At 43.6% G+C, this 23,418-nt stretch overlaps 3 protein-coding genes across 3 annotated transcripts in view; 1 reads left to right on the forward strand and 2 right to left on the reverse strand.

Moving 5' to 3' along the window:
* The window catches only part of LOC310799597 (uncharacterized protein), a gene marked incomplete at both ends in the record, with an annotated part of 39,757 nt that extends 33,297 nt beyond the window's left edge, over nt 1–6,460 (reverse strand). The window contains 2 exons of the mRNA XM_083662185.1: nt 6,078–6,192; nt 6,404–6,460. Of these exons, the coding sequence (XP_083518311.1) occupies nt 6,078–6,192; nt 6,404–6,460 (172 nt within the window). The remainder of the gene's footprint in view (nt 1–6,077; nt 6,193–6,403) is intronic.
* On the reverse strand, nt 4,199–9,573 carry LOC310799512 (uncharacterized protein). Its single transcript, XM_083662107.1, has 10 exons — nt 9,551–9,573; nt 9,172–9,230; nt 8,877–8,992; nt 8,601–8,746; nt 8,142–8,223; nt 7,531–7,657; nt 7,271–7,413; nt 6,404–6,728; nt 6,078–6,192; nt 4,199–4,614 (listed from the first exon to the last, which is right to left on the reverse strand). The coding sequence occupies exons 2-8, from the start codon at nt 9,211–9,213 to the stop codon at nt 6,593–6,595; spliced, it is 792 nt and encodes a 263-aa protein (XP_083518233.1). The 5' UTR covers nt 9,214–9,230; nt 9,551–9,573; the 3' UTR covers nt 4,199–4,614; nt 6,078–6,192; nt 6,404–6,592.
* Nucleotides 9,574–9,823: 250 nt separating this feature from the next.
* Nucleotides 9,824–19,908, forward strand: LOC310799743 (cytochrome c oxidase subunit 5A, mitochondrial-like). The gene is made up of 5 exons (XM_083662340.1): nt 9,824–9,970; nt 15,152–15,268; nt 16,807–16,928; nt 19,302–19,427; nt 19,776–19,908. The coding sequence occupies exons 1-4, from the start codon at nt 9,895–9,897 to the stop codon at nt 19,413–19,415; spliced, it is 429 nt and encodes a 142-aa protein (XP_083518466.1). The 5' UTR covers nt 9,824–9,894; the 3' UTR covers nt 19,416–19,427; nt 19,776–19,908.
* The last annotated feature ends 3,510 nt before the right edge of the window (nt 19,909–23,418 follow it).

Consider the following 23,418-nt stretch of genomic DNA (forward strand, 5'->3'; position numbering starts at 1 on the left):
CAGAAATCATGACCCCGTTACTCATGATAATCCACAGACCTTGTTATGAGCAGTTTCTTGTATTTTCTTGGTGCTTCGAGCACCACAAGCCGAGTGCCATCCAGTTCCATTGTATTCAAGAGAAGGCAGACGTCTCTGCGGACGATATCTCCAAAACTCAGGCAACTATCCCAAAACTATATAGGCTAGATGGATAAATAGCACTACAGGTGAGAGGAAAAATATGTATTTTGGATTTTAGGGTGAGCTGTCCCTTTAAGAGCAGGCAAGTCAAAAGCTCGGCCTGACCTGTTAATGAGATTGTATTTGTTTTGTTCAGACCTGAGAGAGCAGGAGGCTGTGAAGTCAGGTATTGCTGGGTTCCGGGGCATGCTGGAATCGAAGGAAATGAATCAGCTGATTCCATAGCAAAGGAAAGCCTTGCTAGGGAAGAAGTAGATGTAAAGATATCCCTGGGAAGAGTAGAAATTAGAGAGAAAATCAAGGAAGGAGTTGAAAGAGAGTGGCAGGTTTTATGGGAAAGGGAGACCAAAGGAAGGCCCTATTTTTCCATGCAGTCAAAAAAAGTCAATTATAGCTATGGTTCCAGGAGAGATTGTGTAAAAATATGCAGACTGAGGCCTGAATCAGTGTTTGCACATTGTGGGAAAACATCAGAATGGACTATGTGAGTGTGGCTGTCCAGAAACAGTTAAGCATGTTTTCCTAGAATGTGTTAAATATAGGACAGAAAGGGAAACCTTTTATAAAAGCTTGTCAGGTCTAGGAGTAGTGTCATTTTCTCTTAAATCTTGTTTTGGCCATAATAAGAACCACCAGCTGATTACAAAAGCAGTTTTGCAGTTTTTGCATGACTCAGATTGAGCTGTATCGGAGAATATGACGTGTTTGAGTTAGGTTAACTTTGTCCTGCCAGCACACGTAGGAATCTCAGGTAATGAGAAAGCAGACAAGGCAGCAAAGGAGGCGATCAGGGAGACATCTGCATAGTATACAAAATAAAGTGGGAGTGGTGGGGAATAGTGGGGCTAATAGGAGTGAACAGAGAGTCATAAGTAGATTGAGAATTGGTCACAGCAACTTAAATGGAACACTTTTTAGTATAATAGGGAAGCACCCAACTGGGCATTGTAGTCAGTGTCAAGTAAGGTAGACGGTGGAGCATGTTCTGATCTCATGCAGGAGATATGAAGCAGAGAGGGTGATCATGATGACTGGACTGCAGAGACTGGGACCAATAGAGGCCAGTGTGAAGGGTATAATGGGATGTGTGGGAGTAGTGGAGGGGAAGAAACTAGTTGTCAGTTTTTTTTTTAGAGGAACTGGACTGATAACAAGACTGTAATGGATTAGGGGAACATTGGATGTTCATGTATTAGTCCAGAAGGAGGCAGTAATGCAACATGTTGGATGCCAACCGCCGTAAAATCAAACAGAAGAAGAAGAAGAACTTTGTCCAGCGGGGCAAGTACCCCTCGCTGCAGCCCGCGGAATCGGGCGGAGTCGGATATGGGGCGGGGTCGGACATCAGGGGGGCGGGGCTTACTGCGGGGTCTGACATCAGGGGGGCGGGGCTTACTTACGACCACTTATTTCTTAAAGGTGTATGACACTCTCTTTGCAATGCAAAAGAGAGGGGTACTTGATGCAAAAAACAATTAGCCACATTAGAATTAATTTGATAAAGAATAAAGAAGAGTAATTAGTGTATTGACAGGCTGCGATGCAAAAAAGAAGAAGAAAATAAATAAATCCAATAATAGAGAAAAAATAAAATAAAAATTTTAAATCAAATAAAAAATTTGAAAATTGAAAAAATCTATATAGCCAATGTAACATATTGTTACTTATGTAACATATAATCAGTGTTGGGCAAGTTACTTCCAAAATGTAATATATTACATATTACTAGTTACTTGGAGAGGTATTTATTTTAGGGACTGTTTTAGGTATTTTCAGATGACACAGGCTCTTGAAAAAAAAATTGTCAGATTGTAACTACTTACCGGACTCAGTAACTGTAATAATATTACCAAAATAGAATGAGTAACTCGTTACATTACTCAGTTACTGCCTAAAAGTAATATACTACTGTAACTCGTTACTTTTGTAACTAGTTACCCCCAACACTACTGTCATAGTAGCCTAGAGGGATTGTACAGCTGGATTACTAATGAGAAAGGCATCCATGAAAATGATTTAACACATTAATGTTGTAATTAATGTTAACATACAAACATCCCTACAAATATATACACACGCACACACCTATAGACTGTATATAATGTATTTTTAAAATTAATATTGTCAACTTTCTGGCTGAGTGCTGCATTTCAGAGACACAGAAACAAGGACAATAAAACAGTGTTGTAGAAACAAACTTACTTTATTAGACAGAAGAAAAAATAACTTTTCCATGACTTTTCACAACTTTAAGTACATGAACAGATTTTCAGATTATCATTTCAGACTAGTCTATGGCCTGTCGGGGCAACATAACGTCAGGACAACATAACATCTGCCGCGATTTATACTCAGAATTAGCATAAAATTGGGAAAATGAAAACATTGTCTACTTCACTTTCTGCCTATGCCAATGCTCAATGGCCATGTGCAGTTTGAGATGGATTGTTCCAAGCAGCAACTGCTTCATTGCCTGAATGCATCACCTGACTGGCTCGTTAATGAAGCAGATCAAAGTAGTGATGGCAAGTGTGACACTGAAGCTTTGATACAAAGCTCATTACCTGAATGAATCACCTGACTGGTTCAAAGCTTGCTTTGGAGTGCTTGAAAATGATAACAGAGGGTTAAACACCCTTAACGTGCCTGACTCTCTGGTGAACTGTGCATGCTCCACACACACACACACACACACACACATTTAAATGATTTATTTATGTCTACATAGATACAAGTACAAAGGACATAAACACTAATGCAATCAGATGTTGGGAGTCAGTCAGATACATGAGTGCCTAATTGGCGATCACATTAATGCATACACAAAAGATGACACCACACAGGATGATGACAATGGCAAATTGACAGATACAGTTCTACTGTAAGGTAAGATAGCGGTCAGTATCCACTTCATGGGTACAAAAAGCAGCGCCTCCTCCATATTGAGCGTCTACCAATAATAGCAGATACTGAACAATACCTTGCTAACTGCTTGGCCCTTCTCTTTGGGAGACAAGCCATCTGAAGGCCTCTCACAACCAGCTTATGGACATGACATAGGCTACCAAATATGAAAACTAGAAGTTTACACCTGCAGCCCAGCTGTGAGATGGTCTGCTGCAGCTGTTGATATTTCAGCATCTTGGTTAGAAAGGCCTCCTCTAGGCTGTGGTCAAAGGTACAGCCAACCTCTAGAACAAACACCTCTCTCTCATTTTCATTGACAATAACATCTGGAGTGTTAGCTGGAATATTAGAGAAAACATCTGAATCATCACAACACAGACTGAACATGCTCGGCTTCACAGTAGAATGTTTATACAGTGAAATAGAAGATCTGAAAATAGAGGTGATATCTTTCGATATCAAATCCACTATTCTATCGTGCCTACAAATGATTTCCGGCAGTGCGACTGACTTTTATACCGAAGCCTTGATGCTTCAAAGCAACACCGAAGCTTTGATACATGTCAAAGCAACTGAAGCTTTGATACGCGCTGTAGCAACTCATAATGCAATAACGGCTCATAATGTAATAACTTAAATGTAATAAAAGTTCATAATGTAATAAAATCATGAGTGCATAATGTAATAACAGCTTTGCGCATAATGTAATAACTTATTACATTATGAGCCTTAATGGTATCACTCATAATGTAATAACAGCTCATAATGTAATGGCTCATATTATGAGAAAATTGCTGGATTATCATCATCATCATCTTTACCTCTGCCATTACATTATGCGCAAAGCTGTTATTACATTATGAGCCGATTATTACATTATGAACTTTTATTACATTTAAGTTATTACATTATGAGCCGTTGTTACATTATAAACCATTATTACATTATGAGTTGCTACACGCGCTTCAAAGCAATTCCATAGAACCACTGCTTCGCTTGTACAGACAGGACAGACGTTTCATTATATAGTAAGATTTTAGATACAGATTCAGGAAGGAACCAGGAGAAGCTCACACTGAAAGAAAAAATGGAATGTCCACTCCAAAGGTTCACGGATGTGAAGATGCCATATATTTAATGGTCCATAAAATAATACAAAGGTGCTACCATGTGAAAAAAGAGAAAGAAAACTGAACAGAAACGTTTCGGCTACAAAGCCATCTTCAGTCTGCCAGATACAGATTCAGAACAGGTTTTGACTCATGACCGTGGAAACTCACTCACTCACTCACTCACTCACTCACTCGTGAAAAGTGCATCCAGCTTCATAAAAACAGTCAATACTGCAAAATCCTGCCAGATCATTCTCCGAGTAAAACCCTTGCACTTTTCCTCGCTGTCCATGCCCCCTGTAGCCTTCAGTGTCTTTATATAATCTTCGGCACTGTATGCAGTTGGAGATTTGGTAGGGGATCCTGTATGTCCTCGTGTAGTCGGTGGAAAAAACTTTCCAATTCACCACACCTGATGAAAAAAGAACACAAGGGCTCATGTGTAAAGGTTCAGGTTATTTTTTATTTAATGCTCTGGCCTCGCTGCAATGTAGGAAGTGGCAAGCCGTCATGTCCAAGATGACTGCACCTATAGTTTACTGTCTATTATGTTCTATAAGCAAGTGACTTTACCTGTAGCCCAGAGATGCTGTGCATATAAAAAGATGGGAGTCTAAATGAAAACTTAAGGGCTAACAATGTCTGTCTAATGACACTGCATTTGTGTCTGGGCATGTGTGCATCTGTGTGTGTCTGTGTGCGTGTGTGTGTGTGCAGGGCCGTAGCTAGCTATGAGGACGGGGAGGTCCGGACCTCCCCTAATATTTCAGAGATTTTTTTAATATTTCAGAGATTTTTTTTTTTTTTTTTTTTTTTTTTAGCCTTTATTTAACCAGGTTTGTCCCATTGAGATCAAAGATCTCTTTTACAAGAGAGACCTGGCCAAGAAACAGCAGCAACACAAAGTTACAACAAACAAACACATAAACACATACAATTGAAAAACATTAAAATGATCAAATAAAACATTTGCATACAGACAGCCTGTTCTCAAGAGATTTTACCATAGCCTTAAAACCATTTAAGGTTACTAAGCTATTAAGTTTAAGATCAGACTGCAGACTGTTCCATGCGGTGGGTGCAGAGAACCTAAAAGCTTTCTTCCCCAATTCAGTTCGGACTTTGGGAACAGAAAATTGTAGAGTGTCCTGAGAACGAAGATTGTAAAAAAATAAAACAATCTGCATGGAAAACAGGAAAAGCATGAAAAACACGGGATCGCTTTTATTTTGAAACGAAAGGCAGGTCAGGCAGGAAGTCATCTGACGCCGCGTCCGCGGTAACTTGATTCTGAGAGAGCAGCAGCATGGTGGTGAGTGATGACTGTCTGTCTGCCTGGCGAGATAATTGAAGGTGAGCGAGCTGCGAGACAGTGAGCGAGTGAACGACAGACAGTGAGTGACACACACTGACAGATTTTTTAGCAACAACCAAGAAAGTAAGTGTCTAGTCTGTCTAAGTAACTTTGTGTGTTGTGTACGGCTTGGGTTGTGTACCTGTGTTTGTAGGTGTCATTTTGATATGAATTTGGCTAAAACAGTTTGTGTTTGTTAGTTACAATTATGTTGACAGGAGAGCTGAGCAGGTGGTGACATGAAAGAGAATATACTGAATAATGACATCACAACAGTATAATCCTAATGTTGATTTAAAATGATATATTACTCTAAATATGGCTTAAAAGGGGGGGGAAAAAACCAAAAAATTTTCCGCCGGCGCACTAATGGGCGCCGCCGAATCCGCCTCCCCTTGCTGGACCTCCCCTATTTCGGAACCCTGGCTACGGCCCTGTGTGTGTGTGTGTGTGTGTGTGTGTGTGTGTGTGTGTGTGTGTGCGTGCGTGCGTGTGTGCGTGCGTGTGTGTGCATGTCTGACCTTGTCTGGGTCCAGAGAAGAGGACTTCAGGTTCCAGCCAGATGGTTCCGTCTCCATGGAGAACAGCAGTTGCCGTGGTGTAGGGCAGAGATACCAGGTTCTTCCCTTGCTCCTCCTGAACACACACACACACACACACACAGACACACACACACCATTGGAGGCGTGGCCACCTCCATTAAAGTCTGCTTTTACATTATCAACCTACTAGCCTTCATTTAAGGACATTTAGGAGCCTATGATATTACAGTAGTGTGTGTGTGTGTGTGTGTGTGTGTGTGTGTGTGCGTGCCGTGTGTGTGCTGTGCGTGTGTGTGTGCACTCACCCTGTGTATATCCAGTGGCAGTACGTATCGCCTGACCTCGGGCTGAGGAGGCTTCATCGCTGCTTTCACCTCCTCCCACTCCTCCCTCAGGTTGGCCAGATAGAGGTAGTTATACACAAAGTCATGACTGGAGAGAGAGAGACAGAGATAGAGATAGATAGAGAGTAATTACAGTATAATATACCTCTTTCACACCAAGGTCCAGCCAGGGATATTCCTGGGTTGATTTTGTGTTTGAAAGGCCCGACCCGGCTTGGCGGCCCACCTCACAGGTGGGTTGGGCAAGGGTTGATGTCCGTGTGAATGGCACACGGACCTGTGGGACCTGGGGACAAATTAATCTCATTGGTTGATATATTAGGTTACAATATAAACATCTGTAAAACTGATAAATAAGATTACATCGTTTCCTGTTATCATTAGTAGTCGGCAGGGTTATTCTTGGGGCGGTGATTGGAATATGTGTACTGTACCATCTATGGCTCCGCCACACTGAGGGTAGCCAGTGCCACAGTTCAAAAAGCCTCCAATGACCCTTTTTCACAGCAGTCATTTTCAACACAGGTGCAACCAAAACATTAATGAGGGCCCCAGCACTGGAACACCTAAATGGATTGGAAGTTGGAAACCCTCATTAATATTTTGGTTGCACCTGAGTTGACCCTCCTTTTGAGACACAAAATGCCTGTTGTGAAAAAGGTAAATTGTGTCATGGAGGCGCTGAAGTCAAATTAACTGCTGGTATAGCATTTCAACTAGCTGCACCAGCACACCAACCCAAACAAACAGGCAATGCTGCGGTACAGGTGTTACAAACTACCACAAAGCAATGGCTAATCTGCGCCTTACACACACACAGGACCGTACCCTTTCCAGGTGCAGAGGTCGACGACGATGAAGCCCTGGTCTTCATAGGAGTTAATGTGGTGGAAGAGGTTAAAGGCTGAAGTTCTGAACCTGTGGCTGCTCAAATAACTGGCTGGTTCCTTACTGGCCAGGTGGAACCATGTCTACAACACACACACACAACACATATATGAGGAAAAATGCAGGGGCTCACATGTATGTACGTACGTACGCACGCACGCACGCGCGCGCACACACACACAGACACACCACACACTTACCCCCATGTTGGACTCAAAGCAGTCCATGTAGTTGGTTCCTCTGATGCTCCAGGCAGACAGGAACTTGAGCAGGTTGATCTTCACCGGCTGCTCCACAAACACAAAGTAGTTGTCTGTCATACCAAAACTACAGACAGACAGACGGACAGATGAAGACCAGAATATATACACTATATACAGTAAATCCCTTTCTACAGCTATAGGTACATTTTCACAAGTACACAGAACTTTTGCATCTTTATGAACTAGGCATCTCGCACGCTCGATTCCTAGGCTCGCCCGCTGTGCGGGCTCGCCCACCCTGCAGCTCGAGCTGCTGCGTCACTGATGTCCGTCTTATGACATCATCAGTGACATCACAATGATGTCATAGTGACATCCTCAGTGACATCACAATTGCCCGAGTGTACTCAAAAACATGACCAAAATTGCAGAACCCACTTACTCCCTTTTATATAAGGAAGGATTAGATACAGAAATGATTTCTCAAGTCCTCTAAACTGTGTTGAAGTCTGAACGACCTGAATGTGCCTCTTGGTAACCATGGTGACAGCAATGTGGTGAAACCTCATTGTGAAGTGTTTGAGGCAACAGAAGGACTAACAACACACCTGTGCATGTAGGAGGGTTTGAACCTCTCACTGCTGGGCAGCTGCACCAACACCTGGGCCTTTTCTATAGGATCTGACTTGTCTGGAACACACGCACGCGCACACACGCGCGCACACACACACACACACACACACACACACACACACACACACACAGAGAGAGAAAGGGTGTAAGGGTGTGAGGGTGTGTGTGAAATATTTAGATATGTGCGTAATATCCTTTTTCTCCAGCCTGGTTTCTAATATCTGGTTGATTTAACAGAGAATACAGAAGTAAGCGTGACATTAGATTCTCTATTTTCTCCCCAATTGTACTTTCAGAGTTCACAATGGTGAACTCTGAAAGAAAAGATTTTGGGTTAGAGTTAGTTAGTTAGTTAGTTTCAATCCAGAAAATAGGCTGGGTGTTATGAGGTTAATGTGTATTATTTTCTGTTAGAGCCTAACATTGTCTTTCACCTTTATACTTCACTGTTGCATGGTTCTGCATATGGCAATGCACAGAATGCCTCGCTGCATTCTTGTATGAGCAGAATGGGCAGTGATATGATTCTGAAGACTTTGTAGGCACAGGCTCTTCTCCATCTTCTAAGATGGTGAGGTGTCTGAGGCAGATGTCAAAAAGGTAATAAATAAACATCCAAATCTAGGCTACATAGAGCAGAGGTTCCCAAACTTTTCCGACTAGCAATTACGCATGTTGTAAAGTAAAAAAATTGTTACACTGCTGCTTACCTATGTGCCACCTCTGCAGAGTCTGTAACTGTTGGACTGATAACAGGAGACTGCGTTGTAGTTGATGAAATGGGGGCCACCACAGTTGGAAGCACGGCTGTAGACGTTACAGCAGACTGTGGACAGAGAGACACAGTTACACAGGATGTTCCTAAATGCGTGTGTGATGGCTAGACTGTTAGCTAACAGCTAACAGGAGGGAGCGCTACAATTGCTCAGGTATATTTTGGCTGTAGGTCAAAGCCTAGAACAGTGACCTAAGACTGTGAATAAATGCACGGATTGCAAGTCGTACTTCGTCTCCTTCCTCCTTGCTTTCGGTCCGGGAGCGGATCATTACAGTAGGCTTAAGGCCTGTTGAGATAATTACATATTACAACTGCATCGTTACAAATCAAATATGAAGTTAACATACGATCACTTTTTGACTTCATACAACACAATTAACAAACGCGATATCAGGCCAGTAAGATAATAAACGCTTCGTCCGGTGGTTTTGGTTCGGTAACATTAAAAATAAAAAAGCTAGCGAGCTATCGTAGCTAGCAACAAGCTAACGCTGTATTCGCTAACCTGTTTTTCATGCACAATGCTGAACTTTGAAAACAATACAACGAGTGCAAACTTCGTGCGGTTAAACAAACACATACGTTAGGTACAATTGCAGGAATTACCGTATCGCAGGTTTACTAGCCGTTTTACAATTACAAGTCGTTTTGTGGACAATCTCCAGCGACACTGCTGAGACTTGGACGTTTTCAGGGAAGTGACGTGACATGACACAAGCAAAAAAACAAAAACCAAAAAACCCGCCCTGATGTCAGCCCCCGCCCCTCTGATGTCCGACCCCGCCCCATATCCGACTCCGCCCGATTCCGCGGGCTGCAGCGAGGACCCTCTCCAGCGGGGGGCAGTAATACGCCCAGACGCGTTTACACTGCCGGAAATCGGACAGAAGAAGAAGAAGAAGCAGTTCCTGGTAGCACATTAGCCCCTCCACTGTCAGAGCGGCAGCAGCATGATCCGAGCCGTGTTCCGACTGTCATCCTCCTCAGGGGTCCGAAGCTTGGCTCGGTCACGACCCTGCTACTCAGGTAGGACCAGGGGAGGACTGTCTGCTCGACATGAAACAATGTCGCAAGAAATAACTCACGTTAGCCTCCTGAGGTAGCGTTAGCTGGTTAGCTTTCGTCCTGTCTCTGTGTACGTGAAGGCTAACGTTAGCTAGCCAAGGGTGACATTGAATTCTTTTGAAGAGGATCCCTCTCTGGTCATGAACACAATCATATTTATTATCATGATACCTAAAATACATGTAGAAACTCCTCTTGTGTAAACGATAGAAGCGCCAAATGAATTTAGGCAAAGAAGCCATGACCTTGTCATGACCCACACGTTAAAGTTTGTTCAAGAGACTCAATACTATAGCCGCAGTTAATACGCAGCTGGTAAGAGCTATGTTCTCTAATGTAGGCTGTGCAACACTGTTTCATTATTGTCGCTGTGGCAGTTTGTCGTGACCAAATGTGTGACCTGTTGGACGCTATTATTGGCCCACATTGCTTACTGTCCTTCACTCACTCAGTGAGCTAGGTCAGGTCAGGTGAGAGTCATATGCAGACTCCTGCAGGCTAGCTCTGTCTTGGTAAGGAATGTTGGTTCTAGCTATGCATTTTTTAAATATTTCTCTGGTTGCACGGGTCTGGAGAGTGAAGGATCGCTGAATGAATGCTGCCTTGCACATTGGCAAACATATTATAAACACATACTGTGTGTAGATAGAACATGACTGAAGAAGACTTTCACCTTTCTGAATCATTTGGGTCTGCTTGTTTAGAATAGAATAGAATATAGAATAGAATATAACTTTATTGTCCACCGAAATGAAAAATTGTCTTTGGCTCACCAAACACAAAACAACAACAACAACACAAGAGGCCAGAAGGCAATTAGTGAGACAAGGATATAAACAAGCATAGACAGACAGGGTTAAATCACACATTAAAGCAGTTCATGTCTGTGGTTCAAGTTGTTTGATAGCCCCAAAGTGACCCTACTACTGTACTTCGTATTAGGGTCACACTCAGGTCCATAAGGCAATAGGGGGGGAAACGGCTGTTCAAAACTCTCTCCTACCCGTCTCCAACGTCTGATTGCAGATCTGAAGATATAATAGTCCTCCTACGGAAGCCAGTAGTTTAGCCGGGGCGGTTAAAATGATACTGCTGCGTGAAACAACCGTTTAATTGCAGTCTTTCCACAGCCTGTGCTGAGTTTACAGCAGGGTGTGTTTGATCTCACTATCATGGTGCACCGCTTGCACCGCAGCGAGCAAACAACACATGCAGTCATAGGGCTCAGTGATCCAATCATCAAATCCAGCGCACCTGGGAAGCAAAACATGTCATGAAATACTCAAACTCCCAAGGTTCCATAATGAATACATACAATGTATTTCCCAGTGTGATGCATTGAATGTCTCCTCTCTGCCTATGGTGGCCCTGCTGTGAACATGCCGCCGTCTCAGTAGTCGTCGTCGGCGCTCTGTTTGTTTGTTTCTCTGTTTGTTTCCCTGTCCCACTGTGATGTCATAAATCCCACTGTGACATCATCCGTGATGACATAAATCCCACTGTCACATCATCAGTGATGTCATAAATCCCAGTGATGGCATAACTCCCACTGTGACATCATCAGTGATGTCATAAATCCTACTGACATCATCAGTGATCAGTGATGTCACAAAAACTAAGTGGGAGTCTGCCTTCAGACCCCCGTCTTCAGCCATGGACAGCTGAATGTTAAGTGAAGTTATCCTTTATTTATCCCCATGGAGAAATTCATCCTCTGCATTTGATCCATCCTCTACTAGGAACCTTCCTAGAACTAGGAGCAGTGGGCAGCCACAGTGCAGCGCCCGGGGACCAACTCCAGAACTTCTTTTGCCATTGCCTTGGTCAGGGGCACTGACAGGAGTATTAACCCTAACAATGAATGTTGCCAGCTCCAGGACATGTGATCCAGCATCCCTGAAGTATGCCATCAAGGAGCAGCCAGCGTATGCGAGCTGCAGGGCCAGCTGGGTGAGCTGCAGGGCGGGCGAGGCCGCGTAGCGGGCGAGCCTAGGAATCGAGCGTGCGAGATCCCTAGTTCAGTACAACAGACAACCTACTTTTGCTCTTGCTTGACCAGCCATTACTTTATCATTGTCTTCTTTGACATCAGTGATTCAATTATTTTCCCCGCAGAGTCAGACTGCCCCTAGTGGTGCTCACATACGCACACATCACATGCATACAATGTCTGGAGTGTTACACCTCTTCCTAACATACAGCGAGAGAGCAAACTCTGGTGGGAATGGAGCGCGAAATATTGTCCCGATATTCTCCTGTCGCCTCCAGAAATGCCTCTAGGTTGAAGGTGGAGTTGTAGGTTGAAGGTGGAGTTGTTCTAGGTTGAAGGTGGAGTTGTAGGTTGAAGGTGGAGTTGTTCTAGGTTGAAGGTGGAGTTGTAGGTTGAAGGTGGAGTTGTAGGTTGAAGGTGGAGTTGTTCTAGGTTGAAGGTGGAGTTGTAGGTTGAAGGTGGAGTTGTAGGTTGAAGGTGGAGTTGTAGGTTGAAGGTGGAGTTGTAGGTTGAAGGTGGAGTTGTAGGTTGAAGGTGGAGTTGTAGGTTGAAGGTGGAGTTGTAGGTTGAAGGTGGAGTTGCAGGTTGAAGGTGGAGTTGTAGGTTGAAGGTGGAGTTGTAGGTTGAAGGTGGAGTTGTAGGTTGAAGGTGGAGTTGTAGGTTGAAGGTGGAGTTGAAGGTGGAGTTGTAGGTTGAAGGTGGAGTTTGTGCGCGAAGCTTCACAAGAATAGAGCCAAGGCGATCATCTTTTTCAATCAAGCGAGAGGTCGCTCAGCCTGTTGGCTGACGCACGGAGCAGGTTAGGACATCTGAAACCATCTGATGTTCTGACGCACGGAGCAGGTTAGGACATCTGAAACCATCTGATGTTCGCTCGCTCGCTCATTCACATCGCGTCCAGTTAGGAATCGGCATTAGGCTAAATCTACTTGTACTCTCATGTTTTATCTGTATTTGCGTTCTTTATTTTTTGTGAACCACTTTGTAATCAACCTGTTATTTTAAAGATGTCTATTAGGGATGCAGGGGTTAACCGGTTTGACTATTAACCGCGATTTAAAACGTCACGGTTATATAACCGCAGAGGCTCCGCTACACCGAGTGTTTTGTTTCACAACAGTCCGTCAGTTTAAACTCCCATGCGGCGCAGACGGCGCTGGAAGGAGAGGAACCTGTCTCTCTCGCTTCGTTTCCGCACGGACTATTTAGCGGAGGCACCAAACACAGGCAGCTGCCATGTCTCCCAGTAGTAGCCAGTCTGTAGCCTAGCCATGGATGCCAGCCCAACATAAATGTTGCAATACATGTCCCGCAAGGTTTCTGAGATTAGGGGAAAGTCTGAGCTGGTGTTACGTTAAACCAAACGTGGGGAAGAGGCAGCGGATTTGTTTAGCGTTAACATACAGTCATTGACGTTAACGTTAGCTGTTGTGGCTAATGTTAGCTAGCTGGCCATAGCCTAGCGTACATAGTTCCTCAAGCTCGTTGTGACCAAACATCCCCGCATTTAAAGCACTTCATGCTCCCAGCGCTGGCCTAAACCATAGAGAACCTCATGCTTTACACGAAAAGAAACATCAAGGGTTTGTGTCAACTCCAAAAGCAACCCGCTAACGTTACATGTAGGCCTAATAACGTGAAGCTAACGTAGCTAGCTGCTTGGCAGTCATGATCTGACTGAGACAAGGAAAACAAATGCGCACATTTACATAACAAACACCAGTCAACACCACAGAGTGTCCTTTCTTTAATCCAGAGGGAGCATTTTCCAGTAAAAAGTGAAATGACACATGATGGCTTATAGTGAGGCTTTCCATGCCTGCCCCATCATCACTTCAATAGAACTGACCCCAATGCAAAATTCATTTCAGACGGCACATTTAGTTGCCAGTAACATGCCAATAAGAGTCTAAGTTACTATGCCTTTTGTGTTTTTTTCTGCAGACTAAGCAGCTATAGGCTTTCGCTTCTATAAAATAATAATAAAATATTTTTTGTATTATATATATATATATATTATATATATTATATCAGAAATGTTGTTTGTTTTATGTTCACAATAGTGATGTCAGTTAGATTTGATTAGGTCAGAGCCATGGAATATTAAATCATCCATCTTTGCTCACTACATCTGCCCTTTCTTCTTTTTTTAATCCCAGGTGTGCATAAAATACAGGTTAAGAACTTATTTTTTTAAATACAAAAATGTGAAAAAAGTAACAATAGTATGTTTAACGTATCGGTTATTGGCCAGGAGAATATTTATCGGTTAGCGTAGGCCTATACTATCGGCTGTAAAAATCCATATCGTGCATTAGTATTCCGGATAGGGGTGGGACAAAATATCGATACTCACGGTATCGCGATATTTCCACTTGCGATACGTTATCGATACACTGGCACCAAGTATCGATATGTTTATTAAAATTTTTTTTTTTTTTTTTTTTTTTTTTTTTTTTTTTTTTTTTAATAAACAGGCTAAAATATTATGCTGTGTGTGGTAGTTGAAACATAGTTTCAAGTTGACGTTTATTTATGTTTGTAGTTGAAACAAAAACATAAATACTGTAGGCTACATGAATGGAAATGTTTGATCATTAATATCTTTTAGAAATTATATAGGTAGGTAGGTTATATAGGTTTTCTTGTTTTAATAATAATAATAAAAATACTTAATGTGTAACTTTTCCTCCGTGGTATCGAAAATGGTATGAGTGAGTGAGTGAACTCTGAGAGAGTTCATGTCAATTCTGCTAATAAATACATAATACCTGCTTCTTGCCTTTTAGGGGTATTTTTTTCTCTTCAGTTACACAGGTATCGTGATGTATCGTCTTCCAATATATCGATTATCGCAGTATCGCAGTATCGTGATAATATCGTTATCGGGGGCCAAGTATCGTGACGATATCGTATCGTGAGCTACTCAGCGATTCCCACCCCTAATTCCGGAAGGCAGCAACTGTTAAGATTGTGGGGGAAATACAATAAAACCTCTATTTAGAGAATGCTCATGTGATTTTTATACGTCCATAACAATAATCGTGAAACCGTGATAATCGTGGTTTTTTCTCAGACTATAATCGTACATCAAAATTTATAATCGTTGCATCCCTAATGTCTATGTCTGCTTCTGATGTTGTGTTTTCCAGCTCCATTGGCCTCCAGATGTTACTCCCATGGCAAGGTGGAGACAGAGGAGGAGTTCGATGCCCGTTGGGTCACTTACTTCAGCAAGCCAGACATTGATGCATGGGAACTGAAGAAAGGTGACCTTATGGCCTGTTTCATCATTAGGGCTGGGTATCGCCACTGACTTTCCGATACGATACGATTCCGATACACAAGGTCCCAAGTCGATACGATTTCCGATCCGATCCGATCCGATTCGATATCGATATTTTAGTTACAATACCAGTTTTGCTTTGATAATGGAAGAGATTCTCAAAGAACTAATGCTGTAAATTGTACAAGGAACCCTCTAACCTGGTGCATTATTAAAAAATATTAATATTTACATTAAGAATTTACCATAAAGCAAGCAGTTCCATCATGTAATTCTTTTTTATTTAAACATGACCAACATAGTCATTCAACATCTTATCTTTCTTTACAGTCTTCTGTGAGAAGCCAAACAAATTTAGATTTCCACTATATAACAGAATCATTGAACAGCAGCATGTTGTAAACAGTGTTTCATAAAGTATAAATGCTTTGTAAATAAAATAAAATACAGCTCATGAACATTTCCAGTTCAGAAACATTATAGTGCAAACAGATTTGAGGTCTGTACATCTGGCTCATGGTGCATGCACAATGCACATGTAGCCTACAGTATTTATGTTTTTGTTTCAACTACAAACATAAATAAACGTCAACTTGGAACTATGTTTTAACTACCACACACAGCCTATATGCATTTTAAAAGATCGATACTGGGATTTATGTATCGATACTTGTTCCTTCACATGAATATCGATTCAATATCGATATATCGATTTTTTTAACCCAGCCCTATTCATCATTATGGCCTGTCATCATATTCTAATGTGTCCTGCCTTTATTACCCATATGGTGTAAATGCATAAACACTACTCATATGCCTGTTGTCATACTGTATGACAACAGGCATATGAGTAGTTATTACTCTTTGCTTGAGAAATGTTTTTGCTTTTTTGTGCGTGTAGTCCATTATGATCGCTCTCTTTTCTTGTAGCTTTCTCGCTCTGCTAGCATGTAGCTGTAGTGCTTCTTTGCCACACATATTCTCTATGTAAAGCACTTTGTTTAAAATAAAGTAAAGCTGTACAAAGAAAGCTCAGATCCAACAGTTGGGTCCACTTGAAGGTGCCACCTGTGTGGACTGAGGCTGGTCCACTTGAAGGTGCCACCTGTGGACTGAGGCTGGGGGAAAAAAAATAATACTTTATTTTGGCCCTTGGTCTTGGAATGACCGGCAGACTCGTCTCAAATTGGTCTCCCTCATCTCATTGTCCAGTTTAGGTCCTTACCTCATACTGCTCCTGTCCTGCCGCAACGTAGAACATAACTGTCAACTTCTTTGAGCTTTGCTCTCTTTGTGTTGTCAAGTGTCTGAGTCAGTGTTTCTTTCGCCTTGTAATTGTGATCGTTGCGGTATGTCAGTTTTAAATGAAGAGATCTCCTATCTCAATTGTTTTGATCTGGTTAAATAAAGGTCAAATACAAGTCAAATATAAAAATGATTGGTGGTGGTAGTAATTGGTAATGTGTTGTTTGTTGATTGTCTGATCTAATGAGGCTTTGTCCATGCATTTGGCCCCTAAAGGCATGAACACCCTGATTGGGTACGACTTGGTACCTGAGGCCAAGATCCTGGACTCGGCACTGAGAGCTTGCCGGAGACTGAACGACCTGGCCAGCGCCGTCCGCATCCTCGAGGCTGTGAAGGTGAGTACAGTTACAGTACAGCCGTCCACTTACGGTGGCGTCAGCACTTCATATTCAAACGGGCTATGATGTCATAGCGTGCATATTGATTATGCAAATCATCGTATGATGTCACCTGGATACTTTGAGCAGTTTTCTGAGCAGCCAACGGCAACAGTGCATCAAATACTGCTTCAGCTTGGAATGAGACATCATTCATTTGATTCATTCACACACAGACCAGCATCAAACTTCACTTCACATGTACAATTTCCCTTTTCCGCCTTCAGAATAAAAGCGTACACTACGCTGTACTGCGTAACTATTATAAAGTAAACTAATTCACTCGGAGCCTTCAGAGATAGGAGACAACTCATTAAACTCTATAATAGCTGAGGCTACACTACCATTACTAGTGCAGCTCATCAACAGATTCAAGACTAGAATTTATTCAGGACTTTGCGGCCGGGCTAGCCCGTGATGCCATGCAGCTCGGCTGCTGCGTGGCCTCGCCTGCTCTATTGGCATGCACAGCGCACAATTGCTCAACTTCACGCATCACTGATGACATCACAATTGCCGGAGTGAACGTCACTGACTGATCACATCGTGGAGTGCTCGAGTAACACAGTGCACACAATTTCCCAACTTCAGCCTCGCCCGCAGCTCGGCTGCTGCGTGGCCTCGCCTGCTCTGAAAATCTTTTTTTTTTTTTTTTTCAAAATTCAGTTATATTTCCCCCCAAATTCAGTTTTTTCCATTTTAATTTTAATTTAGGGGATAGGAGCGATATTCTTTCTTTTTTTGATGACTTGGCTCTCAGACAGCCTCTTTGACATGTTTATCAAGGTGGAAAACTAAGTTGTGAGGTGCAGTAAGGGTCCCACGAAGACCGACCCCCCTCTCAAAACACCCCAATCGAAAACTGAATCATTTCTCTAGGCCAATTTTACAATTATGAAATCACAATTGCTCAACTTCGCATCACATGCTCTTATGACATCACTGATGATGTCACAATGACTATGACATCATCGGTGATGTCACAATGCCTATGACATCATCCAGTGGGGCAAAACCACTGATGATGAGATGTATATTGTAAATCTCATTACTATAATAAGGTGAGGGGTTCCACTCGATGCGACTCAGAATTGCTCAACAGTTGATACAGGGGAGCACGCTAGATCTAGTATCAATAAGAATCCCAGCATGCGTGGGAGCACCTGAGGATCCCCCTGCAGGAGCTGGAGGAAGTTGCTGCTGATAATGATTTGTGGTTGACACTGCAGTCCTGATCACACCAGGATAGATGGAGACTATGCTTGAAAGTGTATGATTAGTAATAAGTTTGCCGATGATACCACATTGGTGGGGCTTATCTCTAACAACAATGAAACAGCTTACAGGAATGAGGTCTCAGCATTAGCAGTATGGTGTGCAGCTAACAACTTGGAGTTGAATGCCTCCAAAACAAAAGAAGTAGTCGTGGACTTCCGTAAGAGCCATGATGGCCACCTTCCTCTGGTCATAAATGGCCAGGAAATTGAACAGGTGGAGCACTACAAGTTCCTGGGCATCACCGTCTCCTCCACTTTAAAGTGGGAGGTCAACACGACAAAAGTGCTGAAGAAGGCACAACAGAGGCTCTTCTTTTTAAGACAGTTGAAAAAGTTTTCCATTTCTCGTGAGGGAATGATGCAATTTTACCGTGCAGGTATTGAGAGCATCCTCACTTTTGGAATAACCGTCTGGTACGGAAACAGCTCGGCTCAGGATAGGAAACGCCTGAACAGAACAGTGCGTACGGCCTCCAAAATCATAGGACAGGAGCTCCCGTCCCTTACTGAGATCTACTCCAACAGACTCAAGAAAAAGGGACAAAATATTCTCAGGGACCCTTCTCACCCTGCCAATTATCTTTTTAATTTTCTTCCTTCTTTTAAAAGGTTGAGAAGTATCAAAAGCAGAACAGCTAGGTTTTGTAACAGCACCTACCCCGAGGCTGTCCGTGCTCTCAACTCTTAATGTGCTGCAGGCTCTATTCAAGTCTGACACAGACAGATATTCTGTGTGACAGCACTTAATTTTAACGTATATTATCTTAACTTACCACAGCTGGTCGTGGTTCTGTAACCTCCCTGTGGGAGTGTTGTTTTACTTTGGTAAAATTGTATTTTGTACTTTATGCATTTTTGTCACTTTTATCTCTTTTTTTTTTTTTTGTCGGAATGTGTGCATCGTACAGTGTGTGAGGGGAATTGTATGTCTTCATGTTTTGCTGTGTTCTGTGATTGAGCTCACTAAACCAAATTCCTATCAACGATGTTGAATGGCAATAAAGTATTGAAACTGAAACTTGAAACTTAAGTTGACGTCGTCTTTGTTTTGCAGGACAAAGCAGGACCCCGCAAAGACATCTATCCATACCTGATCCAAGAGTTGAAGCCCACCCTAGCAGAACTCGGCATCTCCACACCAGAGGAGCTGGGCATTGACAAGTTATAATAGACTGTCAAGGTAAGACTGGTTGGTTAGTAAGGCAGCCTGGTTGGAGATGTTACTGGTTCAATCACCCCTGACCTCAATCAAAAACCTGCCTCCGTTAGGTCACCCACATGGGTGCTCTTTACACTTCCTCAAAGATTCAGTCTGATCGCACGTAAAATGGCATAGCTGTGGCCAGACACACACACACACACACACACACACACACACACACACACACACACACACATTCGTTCTTATTATAGGATAAGATTGCAGCAATTTCTACCATAGATTGTTCTGCTGGTTAAGTGTATTCTATTTCAGTATTGAACATTACTATACTTTGGGCTAAAAGGATATATCTTCCTCTCTCCTCAGGTCATTAGATGTACAGTATAAAGAGAAGAATCCCTGCTCTTCTGATTCTGTATATTGTCTATATTGTTGACTGAATCATGTTGTCCTGTTGTGTATAAAATGATGCACTTAATAAAGAAAAGTACAGTAATAATGGAAGAGTATGAGTGGCTTTTCTTCCAGGAAACTCCTGAGTACAAAATGTACATGGAACTCTTGTCTTTTCTACTTAAAACACTTTGGGAGACAGGTGGTTCTGGGCTGGGTAAAAGGTTGTAGTTTCACTGTAATGGGCCTTTTTCACAGAAGCCATTTTGTGTCTAAAAGGCATGGTAAACACAACACACACTCTACACACACACACACACACACACACACACAATGTTTTGGTTGCACCTGTGTTTACCCTGCTTTTAGACATAAAATGGCTCCTGTGAAAAAGGTCAATCAGTTATGCTATGTTTAGATGTGTAGATAATTGCTTTCTCCCTGAATTAAGTAAACCCATGGAAACAAAGTTGATATACTTTTGGGGGGGGGGGGGGGGGTACTGGGGAAAGGAGTCCACCCATCTTTTTTAGGCTGACAAAACTTAATGACACAGCATTCATCATAGTGAACAGGATTCAACAATGTGTTGTATGAAGATTTTGTCTTTAAAAAGCATACATTATATTAATGTGTGAAAGTACGATGATTTCTATACATAATTATGTATTCTGTGAAATTATCAACGGGAATCGAGCCTGTTCTCATTGACCTTGTTCAGCCACCAGATGGCGACGTGACAATAGCTGCCCAGAAGCGGAAGGCATGTCCCCCTTTACTATGCCTCTGATTGGCTTACCCTGATTTCCCCCATAACCCTAACCAATCGCCCTATCCCTCATGCCTAAACCCATCCAATCATCACTCATGCCTAAACACAGCCTCAACCAACCCAATCAGAGGCATAGGGCGGGACATGCCTTCGCCATCCTAGAGAAAAGATGGATCTATGCATTGCTCTTCTGGTAAATGCTGCAATAGTCAAACTTGACATTCATTACCCTTGTATTTTTTTGTAACAACGAAAAAGAAAGCATTGTTTTGTTTTGTTTTGTTTTGTTTTAGTTATCTGTGTAATGTTACTAGACTTAACGCTAGTTAGTTACTGACCTGAGTGTAAATGCCCAGGAAATACCATATCCAACAATTTTAGTGTTTCCATGAACTGATTTTCTGCACTTATAGACGGTTTTCACCAGCTGCAACCCCACAGCACGTCCTTTTTCTCAGCTTCTTCTTCTGTGTTTTATGGCGGTTGGCATCCTTAAATGTTGCATTACCGCCACCTGAATTGTATCAGCTTCACAGTGCTAACTATTGACAGTGTCCACTTTCTCAGCTATTCAGGGGAAAACACTGACATAGCCTACTTCTATTTCTATTTTTGCTATGTAAACGTTTAAATGTAAAGATAGGCCTATGCGTGCAATAACGTACTGATAGTCAGCTTACTCTGTAACATGTAGCTTTTATTAGCCTCTCAGGCTAGCTCCGGGACGCAATCTTTTTTTTCCCATGATGGCGAAGGCTAGGCGAAGGCATGACCCGCCCCTCTCTGCCTCTAATTGGCTGACTGCACTCGGCTGCTCTCGCCTGCTTCCCAGGCGAGCCAGAAGTCATCTCAAATGAGCCATTATAGCCTATACTTTCATTCAATATCACGATGCTGCGGGGGGAAGTAGGCTACTTCATAGCTTAACTATGAAAATAGTGTCGGCTGTTTATCTCCCTTTCTGCTGCAGCATGTTGAAGAAATAAATGTTCAGTTTGAACAACACCCATTCTGGTCATTATAGAGCAAGATGATCGCTTCCACTACCAGGGCCGCCCAGAGAGATGGCAGTGCCCCTGGAGGGGTCCAGCCACTATGCCCCCCCCGTACACGCTTGACTCATATCCCCAGATACCCCGCCCATGGGGGGGGGGGGGGGGTAAGGGGGTAAGCTTCATGGGGCGCCCACCGCTGGCGGCGCTCTCCTCTCCTCTCCCCCTCTCCTCCCCTCTCCTCTCCTCTCTCCCCCTCTCTCCTCTCCCCTCTCCTCATCTCCCCCTCTCCCCTCCTCCTCTCCTCTCCCCCTCCCCCTTCCTCCTCTCCTCTCCCCTGTCCCCCTCCCCCCTCCTCTCCTCTCTCCCCCTCTCTCCTCTCCTCATCTCCCCTCCTCCTCTCCTCTCCTCTCCCCCTGTCCCCCTCCTCTCCCCTCTCCTCTCCCCTCCCCTCCTCTCCTCTCCTCCTCCCCCTCTCTCCTCTCCTCTCCCCCTGGTCCCCCCTCTCCTCTCCCCCTCTGCTCTCCTCTCCTCTCCCCCTCTCCTCTCCTCTCCCTCTGGTTCCCCCTCTCCTCTCCTCGCCTCTCCCCCTCTCCCCTCCTCTCCTCTGGTTCCCCCTCTCTCCTCTTCCCCTCTGGTTCCCCCTCTCCTCTCCCCCTCTCTCCCCTCTGGTTCCCCCTCTCCTCTTCCCCTCTCTCCTCTCCCCCTCTCTCCTCTCCTCTGGTTCCCCCTCTCCTCTCCTCGCCTCTCCCCCTCTCCCCTCCTCTCCTCTGGTTCCCCCTCTCTCCTCTTCCCCTCTGGTTCCCCCTCTCTCCCCTCTGGTTCCCCCTCTCTCCTCTTCCCCTCTGGTTCCCCCTCTCCTCTTCCCCTCTCTCCTCTCCCCCTCTCTCTCCTCTAGTTCCCCCCACCCACCCCCATCTGCGGTCGCCTTTTATACACGTCCCAAACAACCCAGGACAACGTGATTGGCTGGCTCAGATTTGAACAGATCTGAGCCAGCCAATCGCGTTATCCTGTGATGACGTAATGTCCGGTGCCCCATGACCGGATGGACCATATATGGACTTCCTCCCCCCGACTTCCTCCCCCCTGGCTGCGCTATCATAGCTGCTGACTGTTACTGCACTATCCGTCAGATCCGTAACATGGACGTTACTCTGCAGAAACTACAGTAACAAAATCACGAATTGCTCTGTTTTTGGAGCTCTGCAGGTCTGTGTTTGTCTAGTTAATGTGTTAACGTTAGCTAACGGCTAACATTCGCTAGTTAGCCAACCAACCAGCAGCTAACATTAGCTAGCTAGCTTACCGGAAGCGATATTTTTTTTGGATGATGGCGAAGGCATAACCCACCCCTGGCCCTCTCTGCCTCTGATTAGTGGCAGCGTTATAAACCATAGATATGACTATATTAAAAACAAACACACTGGCGTCTTTCATGCAGGCTAGCAAGCGTAACTGCTGTCTGTCTGTCTGACCCACTGAGTCTGACGGCCTGACCACAGACTGTATAAGAGATGTAATGCAGGATAGCCAAGCGAATGTGTTTGGATGGAAGTTTGACGCTAGGCCAATCAGAGGCAGAGAGGGGCGGGTTATGCCTTCGCATAGCCTTCGCCATCATCCGAAAAAAAATATCGCCTCCGGGACAACAACGCTTCCTACCCAGCGTGTGCACGTCTTTCCGAAAGGGGTGGTTGTTATGGCAACTATCAACAACAACAACAACAACAACAACAACTACTACTAACTACTACAAGACATAAAGACCGAAACAGGCTACCTTGTTAATGTGTCTGTCGGAGACACGGCCTAACGTTAACATTTAATATGAGCCGAATATCAGCCTGCG

Source organism: Poromitra crassiceps (assembly GCF_964638095.1).
Source record: "Poromitra crassiceps genome assembly, chromosome: 28".
NCBI classification, from domain to species: domain Eukaryota; kingdom Metazoa; phylum Chordata; class Actinopteri; order Beryciformes; family Melamphaidae; genus Poromitra; species Poromitra crassiceps.